Source organism: Poromitra crassiceps (assembly GCF_964638095.1).
Source record: "Poromitra crassiceps genome assembly, chromosome: 1".
NCBI lineage: Eukaryota > Metazoa > Chordata > Actinopteri > Beryciformes > Melamphaidae > Poromitra > Poromitra crassiceps.
In genome coordinates, this window is record NC_139623.1 from 51,812,413 (window position 1) to 51,827,366 (window position 14,954).

Below are 14,954 nucleotides of genomic sequence, written 5' to 3' on the forward strand. Positions count from 1 at the left end.
TCGGAGCAAGTGTGTATAAGTGTGTATAGGCCTAAGTGTGTGTGTGGGCGGGCAGAGAGACAGCATGAGGGAGAGCGAGAGAGAGGGAGAGAGAGAGAGAGAGGGAGAGAGAGAAAGAGGGAAAGGGAGAGATTACAGCTTTTAATTATTTATGATGATGATGATGATGATGACGATTATTATATTTGACAGAAGAGACTTTCTGGTGAACCGGTTTGGTGTGTGTGTGTGTGTGTGTGTGTGTTTTCTTTGGGGCAGAGACCGGGACCCAATTGACCATTGGGTAGAGGGGGGGGGGGGGTCTGGAAAGAATTTGATTAAAAAGAAGAAAAGAAAAAGAAGAGGGTGTGTGAGTGTTCTTTGCCGTTGCGTTCATCAAGCGCTCACAGTGCTGTGTCAAGTATTGTATTGTATCAAGTATTGTATTGTATTGCAGTGCTTAAAATTCAGCGCAGGATTGCGAGAATCGCGCATATTTTTGTCAATTCCCACAGATCTGTAATTTATAATGCGGGAGAAGTCGCAAAATTGTTTGCGCGCCGATGTCTATTAAGCCGATGGTGCGGAACCAACGTTGCTGAATACGGATGAGTGGTCGGACACATTTGGCGATGGACTGTTTTGCTCAACCAGAACATTGCCTCAGGCGTAGCTGGTAGCCTCCCCACTCGGCAAGCACCAAATATCCCCGCATTCAAAGAATGTACTCCCAGAGCTGGCGTAATCCATATAAAAACCCCTCATGTTTTAACCGACATGAAACATCCGGGTTTTGTGTTGGTCGTGGCTCCATAAACAGCCGGCTAACGTTATGGTGGCTAACCGGAGCTAATGTTAAATTGCAGGGTAACTCAGTCCCTCTATAAAGCATAATATATGTGTCCTTTCACTTTTGATTGAAAAATGCTTCCACCTGATTAAAGAAAACGTGTGTAATATTTTATATAATACATATAAAAACATCGGTCAACATCACATAATGTCTTTTCTTTAACTCATTGAGTGCCAAGGATGAGTATGTTCATCAATTCAAATACTAACGTAGAGTGCCAAGGACGAGTATGTTCGTCAATTGCGTTTTTTGACGGTGGGACGTGGATCAAAGCCTCCTGCATCTCCTGTACAAATATTGTAGCTATTGACGGTGTATAAGTAAGGGATAATGGATAGTGAGCCGGTGATTACTGGCGAAATAATGAGCGACAGGTGATATTGAGCCCGACGCGCAGCGGAGGGCTTAATCATTCACCTGAAGGTCATTATTTCCGGCCTACAACTAAATCATTCAATAATCTGACAAAAGTAATTATTGAAATAGATTTTTTAATAGCGTTTTCAACGACAAAGCGGTTTCATTCATAATTGGCACACAAGACACCACAGCTGCAACTGGTTGGCCTAATTAGTAGTGTCTTGCTGACAAAAGGCTCTTATCAACTGATTAATCCAGGTGTGGCAGAGCAGCGGTCGGTTGTCGAGAAATAATGACCGGTGAATCTTGTTGATTGACCAATCAGAATCAAGTATTCAAGAGAGCCGTGTTCTAACCTATTTTACAGACCCATTAGGTGGCGACAGTGCTCTCCAAATTAGAGAAAGGTCAGGAAAACAGCAGGAAAAAGCCCCGTGATGAAAGAGAAACCGCTCATGCTGCAGCCAGAGCCATATAGATGGCTCTGGCTGGAGCTGACGTTGGCTGCGAACAGCAGTCAATCCGCGCCCACAACTGAGCCTCTCTGTCTCTGCTGTATAGTTTCTCCACACAATTAGCCGCCAGAAAAGCAGCACCCGACGCCGAAGGGCCAAACCATTCTCAGCAGTCCGGTTTGGCTTTTCCGTGTCGCGCTGGGAGCTGGCGCACAAAAACGGAGCACTCCGAAAATAGACGCTGGGTGCGTGAGGCTGTGTGTTAGTGTGGGGATGAGTTTGCAGCTGAGGGGGGGAGAGGGGGGTGGGGCACGCAGGGCACCACACAACTACACCACGTCACTACATCAGAAAATATTAGCTTCAGACTCAGTGAATGTGCTTGAAATGCTTCATTTCACAAAAGGCGGAATATCTCAGCTTCTAGATGGAAACGCCTGTTTTTGCTGTTTTTGACCTATCTTCTCCGGCTGATAACTAAAGAACGGAAAATGATATCAATAAACTTTTTTTTGCTGCTGATACAATAGAGTCTCATCGTTCTTTGTGCGTGTTCGGTGTTTACATAGTAATATCACGCAATACTCTGTGGGCCTCGAGAAATCACTGAAAACGCTCTGAAACTCTGGCACTGGGAGTGTCCGTTCTCCAAAAGTGGCTGGCACTCAATGGTCAGGTGGAAACATTTTCAATAAAGTAATGGTTTATAGTGGGACAGACTTCCCATTCACTTCAATAGAACTCTCCCCAATGCAAAAAGCAGATGTAACCAAATCTAACTGACATCACTATTGTGAACACAAAACGAACACTTCTGATATAATATGATGTGTTTTATTAAAGTGTAGTATCACTCAATACAAAAAGGTTAAGGCTTTGATGGAACTGAAAGCCTATGACTGCTTAGTCTGCAGATAAAACACAATGAAAAATGTCATAGTAATTTAGACTCAGGTGTGCATAAACTACAGGTTAAGAACTTCCTTTTAAATACAAAAATGTGAAATTATATTATCGCTTATCAGACAGGAGAAGCAGATATTTGTCGTTATAGTATCAGCTGAAAGAAATCCTTCCCAAAGTCTACAAATCCCCCCTATCTGAATAACATAAGGGGGGAATCCCCTCCTGTTTGCAAAGTGAATTTTATGCCCTGTATTGTATTGTATTGTATTGTATCTTGTATTGTATTGTATTGTATTGTATTGCTTTGCACTTTATAATTTATAATTTGAAGATTCTCTAAGTTCTGTCTGCTCCATATTTTTTGCTATTTGTTTTTGCTCTTGCTGTGATCGCTGCGCTGCACAAAGACAAATTCCTTGTTTGTAACATGTTTACTCACTATGGCTATTACTCGAAAGCCATACTTGAGTAAAAGTACAGATATCCTACCAGTGTCCATTTTGGCGGGTTTTGAACTCTTTGTGCTGGAAACCGTCAGCAGTATCTGGCAACACGGCTTCACACTCCAGGCCAGCGGCCTGGTGATTCGGTTCACCCGAGTGAAAAACCAAGTGGAAAGAAAAACATTTGCACGCTAAAATGTTGCCTTTTGTTGAGAACATGTCGCTGTCAAAGGCAAAAGAAAGGTTGATGACGAGCACAGACAGTTTCAGGAGAAGTGGGAGAGTGATTATTTTTTCGTCGAGTTCAAAGGGAATGCCGCCTGCCTCATTTGCAAAAAGAAAATCGCTGTACTAAAATAATATAACCTGAAGCGAATAAGAATAAGAATAAGCAGGGATGCAAACTAGTCACCTTTAGGTAACAGGGAGTCACCTTTTTCATGCCAAAATAGGGCACTTAAGTGAATGATTTTGTGTCTGCCCTGGTATCTGTCACCTTTTTAACTATCCATGACTTTCCCTGAATAAGAGTCTAATAATTACTATGTCTTTTGTCATTGTGTTTTATCTGGAGACTAAGCAGCCATAGGCTTTTGGTTGTATTAAAGCCTTTATTTTTTGTATTGAATGATACACTTTACTAAAACACTCATATCATATTATAATACCCCAGGTGTGCATAAACTACAGGTTAAGTAAAGACAAAAATGTGAAATTATTATTGGTTATCGTATCTGTTATCGAACAGGAGAAGCAGATATTTACCGGTTATCGTATCGGCTGAAAAAATCCCCCCCAAAGTCTATAAATCCCCCCTATCTGAAGAACATAAGGGGGGAATTCCCCCTGAGTTTGCAAAGCCAATTTGAAGCCCTGACTTGAGTATCAAAAGTAATTTTCTGATATTAAATGTACTTAAGTATTGAAAAGTAAAAGTAGAAGTAAATGCAGTTAAATTAAAAAAAGCAAACAAAAGACGGGCTTGAATGGATTTCTTCTTCTTGAGTTTTATAGCGGTTGGCAAACAACGTTATGGTGCATTACCGCCACCAACTGGAATGGAGTGTGCATCGTGATTATAACGTAACTTGCAAACTAGGAGCACTGATTCGCCAAACCTGCTTGCTTGCAGGGTACCAAATTTCTTCTTGTTGGCCTCCCCTCCATTGGCTTCCTGTCCGTTTCAGGATTGATTTTAAGACTTTGTTGATTGTTTACAAGGCCTTAAATGGCCTGGCACCTTCCTACATTGCAGAACTCCTACACCATCACACTCCAACTAGAGCTCTGAGGTCAACTAACCAGATGCTCTTGGATGTCCCAAGATCTAGATTAAAAAACAGAGGCGACCGAGCCTTTGCGGTAGCTGCCCCCAAATTGTGGAACAGCCTACCCATCCATATAAGAACTGCGCAAAGCCTTGGAATTTTTAAGTCATTGCTTAAGACTCCTCTATTCAAATTAGCCTTCAATTCGGGTTAAGATTGTGCCTATTACGTATATTGCTGTGTTTTCTTCTTTTATTTCTACTGTATCAACTGTCTGTGTCTATTTGATATTTGCCTGTTCAGCACTTTGGTCAACCTTGGTTGTGTAAATGTGCTATATAAATAAACTTGACTTGACTTGACTTGACTTCAGATTTTAATTTGTAACTAAGATCCTTAGGGGACATGTATAATGGAGTAAACATATACATTTTATTTGGGAAATGTAGTAGAGTAAAAGTGAAAGTTGACAGAAATATAAATACTCAAGTAAAGTACAAATACTCAGAAAAACGACTCAAGTACTGTACTGTACTTAAGTATGATTACTTAGTTACATTACGCCACTGAGCGCTCGTTAGCAGCATGGGCCCCATTACTGCTGATTAGATAGCTGCTGCTATTGATCATCAACCACTTACTGTCAACCATTGGGGTGGGGGGGGGGGGGGGTCCAAAGAGCATGGGGGCAAGAGGTGACAGGGAAACTATGTGTGTGTGTGTGTGTGTGTGTGTGTGTGTGTGTGTGTGTGTGTGTGTGTGTGTGTACACACACACGGACACAACACACTTCCTGGGTTTATCCCTAAACAAGCTGCCAAAAAGGTCAGGTGCAAGTGCTTAGGAGGGGGAGGCCCCCCTCCCCATGCCGTCTCATGCTATTCGCCTGCTATCACTCATAATGGTGCTAAACGCATATTTGAAAAAAAAAAAAAAAAAAAAAAAATTGAATCAAAGTGTTAGCATGGACTGCTATAATGAAACACATCATTTTGGTGTGTGTTTTCACGTCATTCGACAAGTCAGCTGACCACCTACCAAAACCTGTCCTTTACACTGAAGGCATCGGGCTGCATTTGTACACAACAGACAGACAGCAGACAGCATGGTGTTTAGTCAGGTGCCTGATAACAAACGGCCAAACCATTATCTCTCTTTTCCCTCTCTCACACACACACACACACACGCGCGCGCGCGCGCAAACACACACACACACACACGCACACACACACACACACACACACACACACACACACACACACACACACACACACAAAGACCAGTGCAACAACCACATCCATCACTTCTTCCAGGCTGTTGTGTCGTTTCAAAAGAACATAATAGCACATTGACTCAGTGAGATGAGTGTGTGGGAGGAGTCTGTAGTATATTGTTGTCATCTCATGCTATCAGTCATTCTGTGTGGGAAGAGTCTGTACTAGCCCCCCCCCCCCCCACACTCGTTACATTAGAGTATTAAAGCTGCTTCTCCTACCGGAACTTTTTACTCCATTAGATTGTTGTTAACATCGCGCACCGCTTCCACTGTAAATTCATATTGAATGCCTATTTAACACACACTATTCATGTATATATTGTATATTGGACTGCACTTGCAATTTTGTGATTTTGATATCTTCTTTGTATCTCTGAATATTGATATGCCCGCTACACTGTATACTTACGCTAAGACAAATTCCTTGTAATCTTGCATATTGTGGCAATAAAAGTGGAAAAAAAATTAACAAACTTATAAAAGACAAGCAAAAATACAATCAAAACAAAGAAAGAGAATCATTCCCTCATGAAACTGCTACCAATCTGCTAGCGGGTGTACTTGGGTCGAAAGAAAATAGTTTCTACATGAAACCGCTGTACTTATCCAGTTCCATTGTATTAGAGAGAAGGCAGAGATCTATGGCCGATATCTCCAAAACTCACCAGATGGACAAATATCACTAACAGGTAAGAGGAAAAATATGTCTTTTTGATTTTCGGGTAAACTGTCTGTCCCTTTAAGTTAGTGTGTAATGTCCGATTTGCAAACATCATGCACAATATTTATTCTAATTCACGCCATGTCATAAATGACATGAGCTACACAATATGACCGAATACAATAATAACATGTTATAACCGTCTGTGCGTGCTTTTACTGAGTCAAAGAGCACATGCAGGCTCTCCAGGACGCCTATAAACTCTTTGTGGACCTCTTAGCTTTATCAGCTCAGCCAGTGTTTGTGAAGAGGGCTGGAGAGGGTTCCCTAATCGGGCTGATAGTGCTGCACGCACGCACGCACGCACACACACACACACACACACACACACACACACACACACACACACACACACACACACACACACACACACACACACACACACCTGTCAAGGTGCAGATATAGAGTGTGTGTAGTGGCCACAGTGCTTCAGAGTGTTGTGATAGTGGAGCTGTGAATGAGCGGAGATAGCAATGCACTCGAGCTGCTCGCAGGCCTCAAGTTCAATCTGGACCTCTCACTTGCTCTGTTCCAGTGGTTCTCAGCGTGGGCTGCGGGACCACCAGGTGTCAATGAAAGAGTTCCAGGGGTCCGCAGAAATGTTCAACTTCACTGTTATTTCATTTAGGAGAAGTTAACAGAATTAGAGAATGTCGAAGAATGACTGTTTTGACCATAGTTTCTGTGTTATCTTTTGATATATTATGGCCAAAATCACATCAATGAAATCATCAGATGGGGGTCCGTGTCTATAATGCTAATGCTAATTCATGGTTTATGAAGTCGCTGTGGTGTTGTAATGCCGTTTGGCTGCGCCACTGCAATGAGTTCACATTCAAAACAGGACAGCTGAGCTCTACATGAGACCAGCGGGCTTGGATAGGCTACTATTAGTAGCCTCCAGGCTGTCACTACTACCAGCAATTTGAACGGCGCAAAGCAAATAACGTTAACGTTACAGATCCTGACCAACAACGTGTGTATGTTGAATTTAACTAGCTGGCAGAAAACTGGCAGAATTACTGGCGGAGATTTAGGTTAGATTCGCGTGGGCTTTTGAACCAAATGAGAGAGAGAGTTGAGGAGAAATGGCTATAGTACTACATTATTATCTACTTATCTACTTATGTACTTAACAACAGGATACATATATCCTGTTGTTTCCTGTACTGTGTATTTTGGTGTTTGTTGCATGTACTGTGCTTTTCATGTGTGCAAGAAAACCTGTGAAGCAAAAGACAAATTTCCACATTGGGGACAATAAATTGAATTGAATTGAATTGAATTGAAACACAGCAGCAGCAGCTGCTGTATGTAATGGAGCGACTTCAACTTTCACTTTGGAAACTTAAATTCACAGTTGAAGACTTGTACTCACTTTGGGTTGAAAACAGGAAAGAACGTGAAGTTTCTTCTTTGTCTTAAAAGTTTTCACAACAACACAACCGACTTCTCACGCACGGGGGACGCGTGTGGATACACATGGATATTTAGCATTTTGTAAGTCCTCAATGATGTAATTTCATGATGTGCCCTAGATGCTACCTTTCAACAAGTAGAGTTTTGTCTGTTTGCCAGCAGTGACGGCAGATATATATACAGTACATGTATGTCCACCATGTCCATGTCTTCTCATGTAACATCGTTCCAGCCAAACATGCTGGCCAGCTGGCTCAAACTCTCTTCAAATGAGCAAACACCAGTGACCAGGCCCACCAGGGTCTCTCACGATGAGGAAGTTGAAATTGAAACCTTTTAAAAAGTGTAAACAGCCTCTCTCTCTCTCTCTCTGAAAATGTTTCAGATGAGTACATCTCCACGCTGCAGGTCTGAGGTTGCTTGGAAATCTCCAGGTCTCATCTTACAGAAGTGAACGCATCGAAACTGCCCTTCCTCCACTCCACCCCCCCTCCCTCCTCTGAAACAAGGAACCTATTAAGAAGGAAAGGACATCACTGACTACACAGCGTTAGCATTTTGCATCATTGGGGCCAGACTTTTGGACCAGTGCTATTGATGTGAATGGGGCGGGCATGGTACAGTAAGTCTTACTATAAACCATCAAATCTGTGTCTTTTCGTCTTTGATTGAAAAATGCTTCTACCAGATGAAAGAAAACACGTTATGTGATGTTGACTGATGTATCATGATGTAGTTTAGCTAATCTACATCTATCTTGAACCAAACCGGCTTCCGTTGAACTACTGTATGCAGCTGCTGGACAGAGTCATGATCTGTTTGGAGACCAATAATAAGGAAAATTAAACACATTTACATAAGAAAAAACATCAGTGAACATCACATAATGTCTTTTCTTTAATCTGGTGGAAGCATTTTTTCAATAAAAAGTTAAACCACACAGACATGATTGTTTATATTGGGACTTACCATGCCTGCCCCATTCACTTCAATAGAACTGCCCCCAAAGTCTGGCCCCAATGCAAAATTCAAACCCTGTGACATGAGTAGAGCTGCAACGATTCATTGATTAGTTGATCGACAGAAAATTTTAATAATCGATTAAGAAATTTACCACGAGAGGAAGGGGGTTGTGGCCACATTTACCACTGGTACAGGGTTGTGGCACGAGGCGAAGCTACCACATAATATAAAAAATACACAATTGTAACATTCAATTCATTTATTTACAATCATTACTGGTTTCAGAATACATTTATCCTTCCGCCACAGAATATAGTTCCATTGACAGTCCCAGGTTCACTCCGTGACAACTCAAGCTCAGCCAGTTCTCTCTCCCCAATTTCACCATGTCGTTCTTTGTTCACTTCACCTTCATCTTCATCTAACCACTGCTCAAAACTCAATCCACCCAGTAAATCAAACGTTACTACGAAATCGGACATTTCCTTGTTAGAGATTTGTAGACTGACAGGCTAACAGTGGGCGGAGTCAGCACAGGTGTTCTTCATTCATCAGGGAGCGGAGTGATACTGCGGTTGGAGCCGAACTGTAGATTGTTGGCCTATTTACCACTGTTGCTAGCCAATCAGAATCCAGTATTCACTCATGCTGTTGTAGAATTAATCGTCTTTGAGTATTTTTTTAAACGGAAAAAAGTTAAGTCTTTGGGTTGTGGACAAAACAAGACATTTGAGGGTGTCATCTTGGGCTTTGGGAAACACTGATCGACATTTTATAGACCAAACAACGAATCGATTAATCAAGAGAAAATAAAGCGACAGATTAATCGATAATGAAAAGAATGGTCAGTTGCAGCCCTAGGGGTGAATGATGTCTCTTCCTTCTTCATAGGTTCCTTGGTCTGAAAGGGGTTGCCGTGTTCCTGGTGAAAAGCAGAGTAACTGGTTTGGCCTTCACATGCCCCCCCTCCCCCCACCCCCCGCTTTGTTCTCTCTCTGGGGAAGCCAGCAGGGCAGGACAGACTTGGGGCACGAGAGGACAGGCTGGGGACAGGACAGGCTTGGGGACACGAGAGGACAGGCTGAGGACGGGACAGGACAGACTGGGGACTGGACAAGACAGGCTGGGGATAGGACAGGCTGAGGACAGGACAAGCTGGGGACTGGACAGGACAGGCTGGGGATAGGACAGGCTGAGGACAGGACAAGAAAGGCTGGGGACTGGACAGGCTGAGGACAGGACAAGACAGGCTGGGGATAGGACAGGACAGGCTGGGGACTGGACAGGACAGGCTGGGGATAGGACAGGCTGAGGACAGGACAGGCTGGGGACTGGACAGGACATGCTGGGGATAGGACAGGCTGAGGACAGGACAAGAAAGGCTGGGGACTGGACAGGCTGAGGACAGGACAAGACAGGCTGGGGATAGGACAGGCTGAGGACAGGACAAGAAAGGCTGGGGATAGGACAGGCTGAGGACAGGACAAGACAGGCTGGGGATAGGACAGGCTGAGGACAGGATAGGCTGAGGACAGGACAAGACAGGCTGGGGACAGGACAAGACAGGCTGAGGACAGGACAGGACAGGCTGAGGACAGGACAAGACAGGCTGGGGACAGGACAAGACAGGCTGAGGACAGGACAAGACAGGCTGGGGACAGGACAAGACAGGCTGAGGACAGGACAGGCTGAGGACAGGACAAGACAGGCTGGGGACAGGACAAGACAGGCTGGGGACTGGACAGGACAGGCTGGGGACTGCACAGGACAGGCTGGGGACAGGACAGGACAGGCTGGGGACAGGACAGGACAGGCTGGGGAAATGACAGGACAGGCTGGGGACTGGACAAGACAGGCTGGGGACTGGACAAGACAGGCTGGGGACTGGACAAGACAGGCTGGGGACAGGACAGGACAGGCTGGGGACAGGACAGGACAGGACAGGACAGGCTGTGGACAGGACAGGACAGGCTGGGGACAGGACATGCAGTCTCGGGCTCGCAGGAACACGGCCAAGAGAGGGAAAAAGGGGGGGAAACTCTTAAAAGCTGGCTTTTCCGGTTTGAATATGATCTATTAAATGATAAGAAAAGAAAAGTCTCTAAAACCCAACGATCCATGTGTGGTCGAAAACTTTGATGCAACCTTACACATCCCTCTCATTCCTCGGCATATTCAGCGACTTCTTCAAGAAGAAATTGGCCTCTGTGAAATTTGCTGCAGCAGAGCGACTCCTCTTCTGTCTCCATCGGAGCACATTTGCGGCAGCGGCACGATGCAGAATTTGTCCCCGGCACCGGGAGCCTCGGGGCCGGGCTCTGGTTCGTCTCCGGCGGCCTGCTCAACTGCCTCTTCTTCTTCCATACGGTGCAATTCCTCTGCACTGTAGTCTGGCTCATACTGTATGGCATTAAGTTAAGTAGCCCTGAATGTCACAGTTTATTAGCACACTTTGGAAATCGTCTTCATCCATATCAAACTCTTCAATTTCATCAGGAATATTTCCTTCAGCCATGGTTCAGTCGTAGTAGCTTTGCTTTAGCAGTGTGAGCTAAGTTAGCTAGCAGACCGATGCGGTTAGAAAAGATGGCTGACGGAGTGTTTTGATTTCGGAGCTGTGATGCTGCCCTCTCTGCGCGTGGAGGCCCCCTAGAGGCGGGCACACATGCACACAAAAGAGTTGTAGTTTTAATCTACAGCCCTTCCTCATGTGTAATGCACCACTCTGACGCGGTCATGACGTAAAAACGCGTCAGAGCGGTGCATTGTGAATGGGAATGAAAAGGGAGTACAGCCAAGAGGGTTTACTGAGGGAAGGTAAAGGCTGCCCATCTACTCAGACTACTGACATTGTAAGGATACAAATCTGGTTGAAAACCAGTAAAGCCATCCTTCAATGTAGTTCCTTTGTCTTTTTCGCTTGTCAATGTTCATTCTTAGTCTCTATCGTTGTTGTCGCCATAGCGACAGTTTGACACCAGTTACAAAATATACAGGACGCAAATTGAAGCTAACTGAAGTCACAGCTTGGCGGTTAGAGAGGTGGAAGGTTCTTGGCTTCAATTAATGATCCATTCATAATAGCATACCTTTATTTCTTTATTTGTGGGTTGTTTCGTGGAGACACTACAAATTAAGGGATTTTTCGTGCCTTTTGTGGAGGTTTAAGGGGTTGTTAATGAGTTTTTAATGGATGTGTTTATATTGAATTAGAAAGTAAGCAGTCCAACGTTAAGGGGTGGGGGGGGGGGGGGTCTCCTCCATTAATAACTCCCATCATTTTTAGAGATTTTTGCTTTTGTTAGGCCTATAAAAAACAACCACAACAGCTTGAATTTAGCAGGGAAGCTAGTTGCTTACTGTACCTAGCTAACGAAACCTATAGGCCTATCCTTGGATTCTTGAAATCCTTTTGTGTCTATTATGATGTTCAGAACAACAGGACAAAGCTGGGCTGAAGACTCACTCTTCCAGGTAGAGTTTCAAAATGGCTGGCGTGTGAATAAGGTCAATAGTTTCCTCTTCCACAATAACTAGGCTACCAGTAACCCTCAACATCCACCCAAACCAGCCCACAATCTCACAATATGATGTTATAGCATATAGTAAACAAGGTTAAATCAGCTTTAGAGATATGATATCATGAAGATATTTAGGTCCCGCTTCCACAAAACGATGCATCTCTGGACGATTAGCCTACAGATGTCATTTCATAATTTTTTTTAACAGGTTTTGAACACCGGCACAGGCCATCGACATCTATGCAAGTACAAATATTAGCCAAAACCCCACGGAAAAACCCCTTTCTTACCAAAACCCCATGAAAAAGCTCCTTTCTTACCAAAACCCCACGGAAAAGCTCCTTTCTTACTAAAACCCCACGGAAAAGCTCCTTTCTTACCAAAACCCCACGGAAAAGCTCCTTTCTTACTAAAACCCCACGGAAAAGCTCCTTTCTTACTAAAAACCCCACGGAAAAGCTCCTTTCTTACTAAAACCCCACGGAAAAGCTCCTTTCTTACCTGTGTGCGTCCTCTGGTGGGCCTTCAGATGAGAGCTCTTTGTGTAAACTTTGGTGCATCCTGTGAAGAAATCACAGAGAAAGGCCTGAGTCAGCATAAATGTGCTCACCTTATATTGCTCTGGGACCTCGACAGTCATGACCCTGTAAGGCAGGGGTGCCCAATACGTCGATCGCGATCGACCGGTCGATCGCGAAGGTAGTGTGGTCGATCGCATGGCATTGAGGGGGGGGGGATTTTTTTTTTTTTTTTTTTTTTACTGTTTTTCCACTGTTTTTCCACTGTTTTTCCACTGTTCCACTGTTTTCCACTGTATACTCAGTGTATATATATATATAAATAAATAGTTTGGTAGATCACTTTGACTTGGTCATTTTAAAAGTAGCTCCCAAGCTGAAAAAGTGTGGGCACCCCTGCTGTAAGGCAATGTTCTCTCCACAGTCATGACCCTGTAAGGCAATGTTCTCTCCACAGTCATGACCCTGTAAGGCAATGTTCTCTCCACAGTCATGACCCTGTAAGGCAATGTTTATTTCGACCTCAATAAATATATGACACATAGTTTATTGACGTGCTCACCTATTACAATGGGTATTTCTGTATCTTTTAAAATCTTTTCCTTAACCGGTTTTCAATGGTTTTACATGGAAAAAACAAAATGGGGGGGATGGGGTTTCTTTTAGTTTTTCCATTTTAAACTTTAAAATGGAAAGACGAAAAAAGAAAAATAGCTTCACTGGGGGGGGATAAAAAACGTGTGTGACTAAATTCATGGCAGGCCACTTAAAAACGGGCAGCGGGCCGCAGTTGGCCCACGGGCCGTAGTTTTGCCACCCCTGCTGTAAGGCAATGTTCTCTCGACAGTCATGACCCTGTAATGTTCTGTTTTGTAAATGTTTTGAAGTGTAAATGTGATTTTTTTTTCCAGAAAAAGCTTCAAAAGTCATAAAAGTGGTGCTCATTTGTTGAAGATTATCTTGCTGAACACGAAGTTCACCGTTTTATTTCATTATTTCAGGCATTTAACCAAAATCCCCATACAAAAATCCCATTGACTTTTAGACGAGGTTAGCGAAAGTGCTAACATCCAGGTACTCATTCCTGCGGTACTATATACACGATTGGACTGTTTGCATCGGCATTTTTGCAGTGAGATGCCCCAAACGGTGGATTTAACCAAACCAAACACCGACCTGGGAAGTCACAGAAGTGGATCCTCCTCTTCTCCAGCTCCGGGTTGTTCCGCCTGTTGTAGCGAGGCCCTGTGAGCACGCCCTGGCTGTGCGTCATCAGCATGGCGTGATGGGACAGCCCGGGGACTGTCACCTTCAGCCCACCCAGACGCTGCTGCTGGTAGGGTGGGGGGAGCTGTGGGGACCGGGCCTGGGCATCGGGGCTTCCCGGCTGGGAGTTAGGGGGCGATGGGGGCAGGCTGTGGGGCTGGGGGGCACTGTGCGGCTGGGGGGCGTTGTGGGGGGACGGCTGGTAGTACGCGTGGTGGTGCTGTGGCTGCTCGGTCATCACGTAGTCGCCACTGGCTGTTGTTAGAGCCACGCTGCCCAGGTTCAGCATGGTCCTAACGGGCGTCGACTGGCCGCTGTGGGCAGAGGTGGGATGTAACAAATTAAAAATACTTCATTATACTATACTTTTTCCCCCCTTTCCCCCCAAATTTTACATGTCCAATTTCCCTTGCCTATGTCGTCCGATCATTGCTCCACCCCCTCTGCCTCGGAGGAAGCATGTGAGAGTCTACACCCTCCCCAGATGGGTGCAGTCGCCAGCCGCTTCTTTCCACCTGACAGCGAGGGGTTTCACCGGCAGGATGTAGCGCGTGAAAGGATCACGCTATTACCCCCAGTTCCCCTCCCCGCTGAACAGGCACCCCAAACAATCAGAGGAGGCACTAGTGCAGTGACCAGGACTCATACCCAGCCGGGTATGGAACAGACAGGTGGTGGAACAGATTTGGGCCAGGTTCGGCCGCGCCCACGTTGATCTCATCGCATCGCAGCACGCGATGCGTTGCCCACTGTGGTTCTCGATCCAACAGGACAGGCCCCCGCTGGGCCACGACGCGCTGGCGCACGCGTGGCCCCGGGACGGGCTCTATGCGTTCCCCCCGATCCTGATAACCTGATCCGACAGGTGTTGGACAGGGTGAGGGAACAGCGCATGCGGCTTATTTTGGTGGCCCCCTTTTGGCCCGAGCAGATATGGTTTGCGGACCTGATCTCCTTGGCGCAGGGACCGCCCTGGGCATTGCCGTTGCGGGCGGATCTCCTATCC

At 45.0% G+C, this 14,954-nt stretch overlaps 1 protein-coding gene across 2 annotated transcripts in view; it reads right to left on the reverse strand.

Moving 5' to 3' along the window:
* The window catches only part of klf5l (Kruppel like factor 5 like), a 110,445-nt gene that overhangs the window by 18,864 nt on the left and 76,627 nt on the right, over window positions 1–14,954 (reverse strand). For both annotated transcript variants that reach the window (XM_083647838.1, XM_083647839.1), the window contains 2 exons: window positions 13,859–14,262; window positions 12,666–12,725 (listed from right to left, as the gene is read on the reverse strand). In XM_083647838.1, the coding sequence (XP_083503964.1) occupies window positions 12,666–12,725; window positions 13,859–14,262 (464 nt within the window). The remainder of the gene's footprint in view (window positions 1–12,665; window positions 12,726–13,858; window positions 14,263–14,954) is intronic.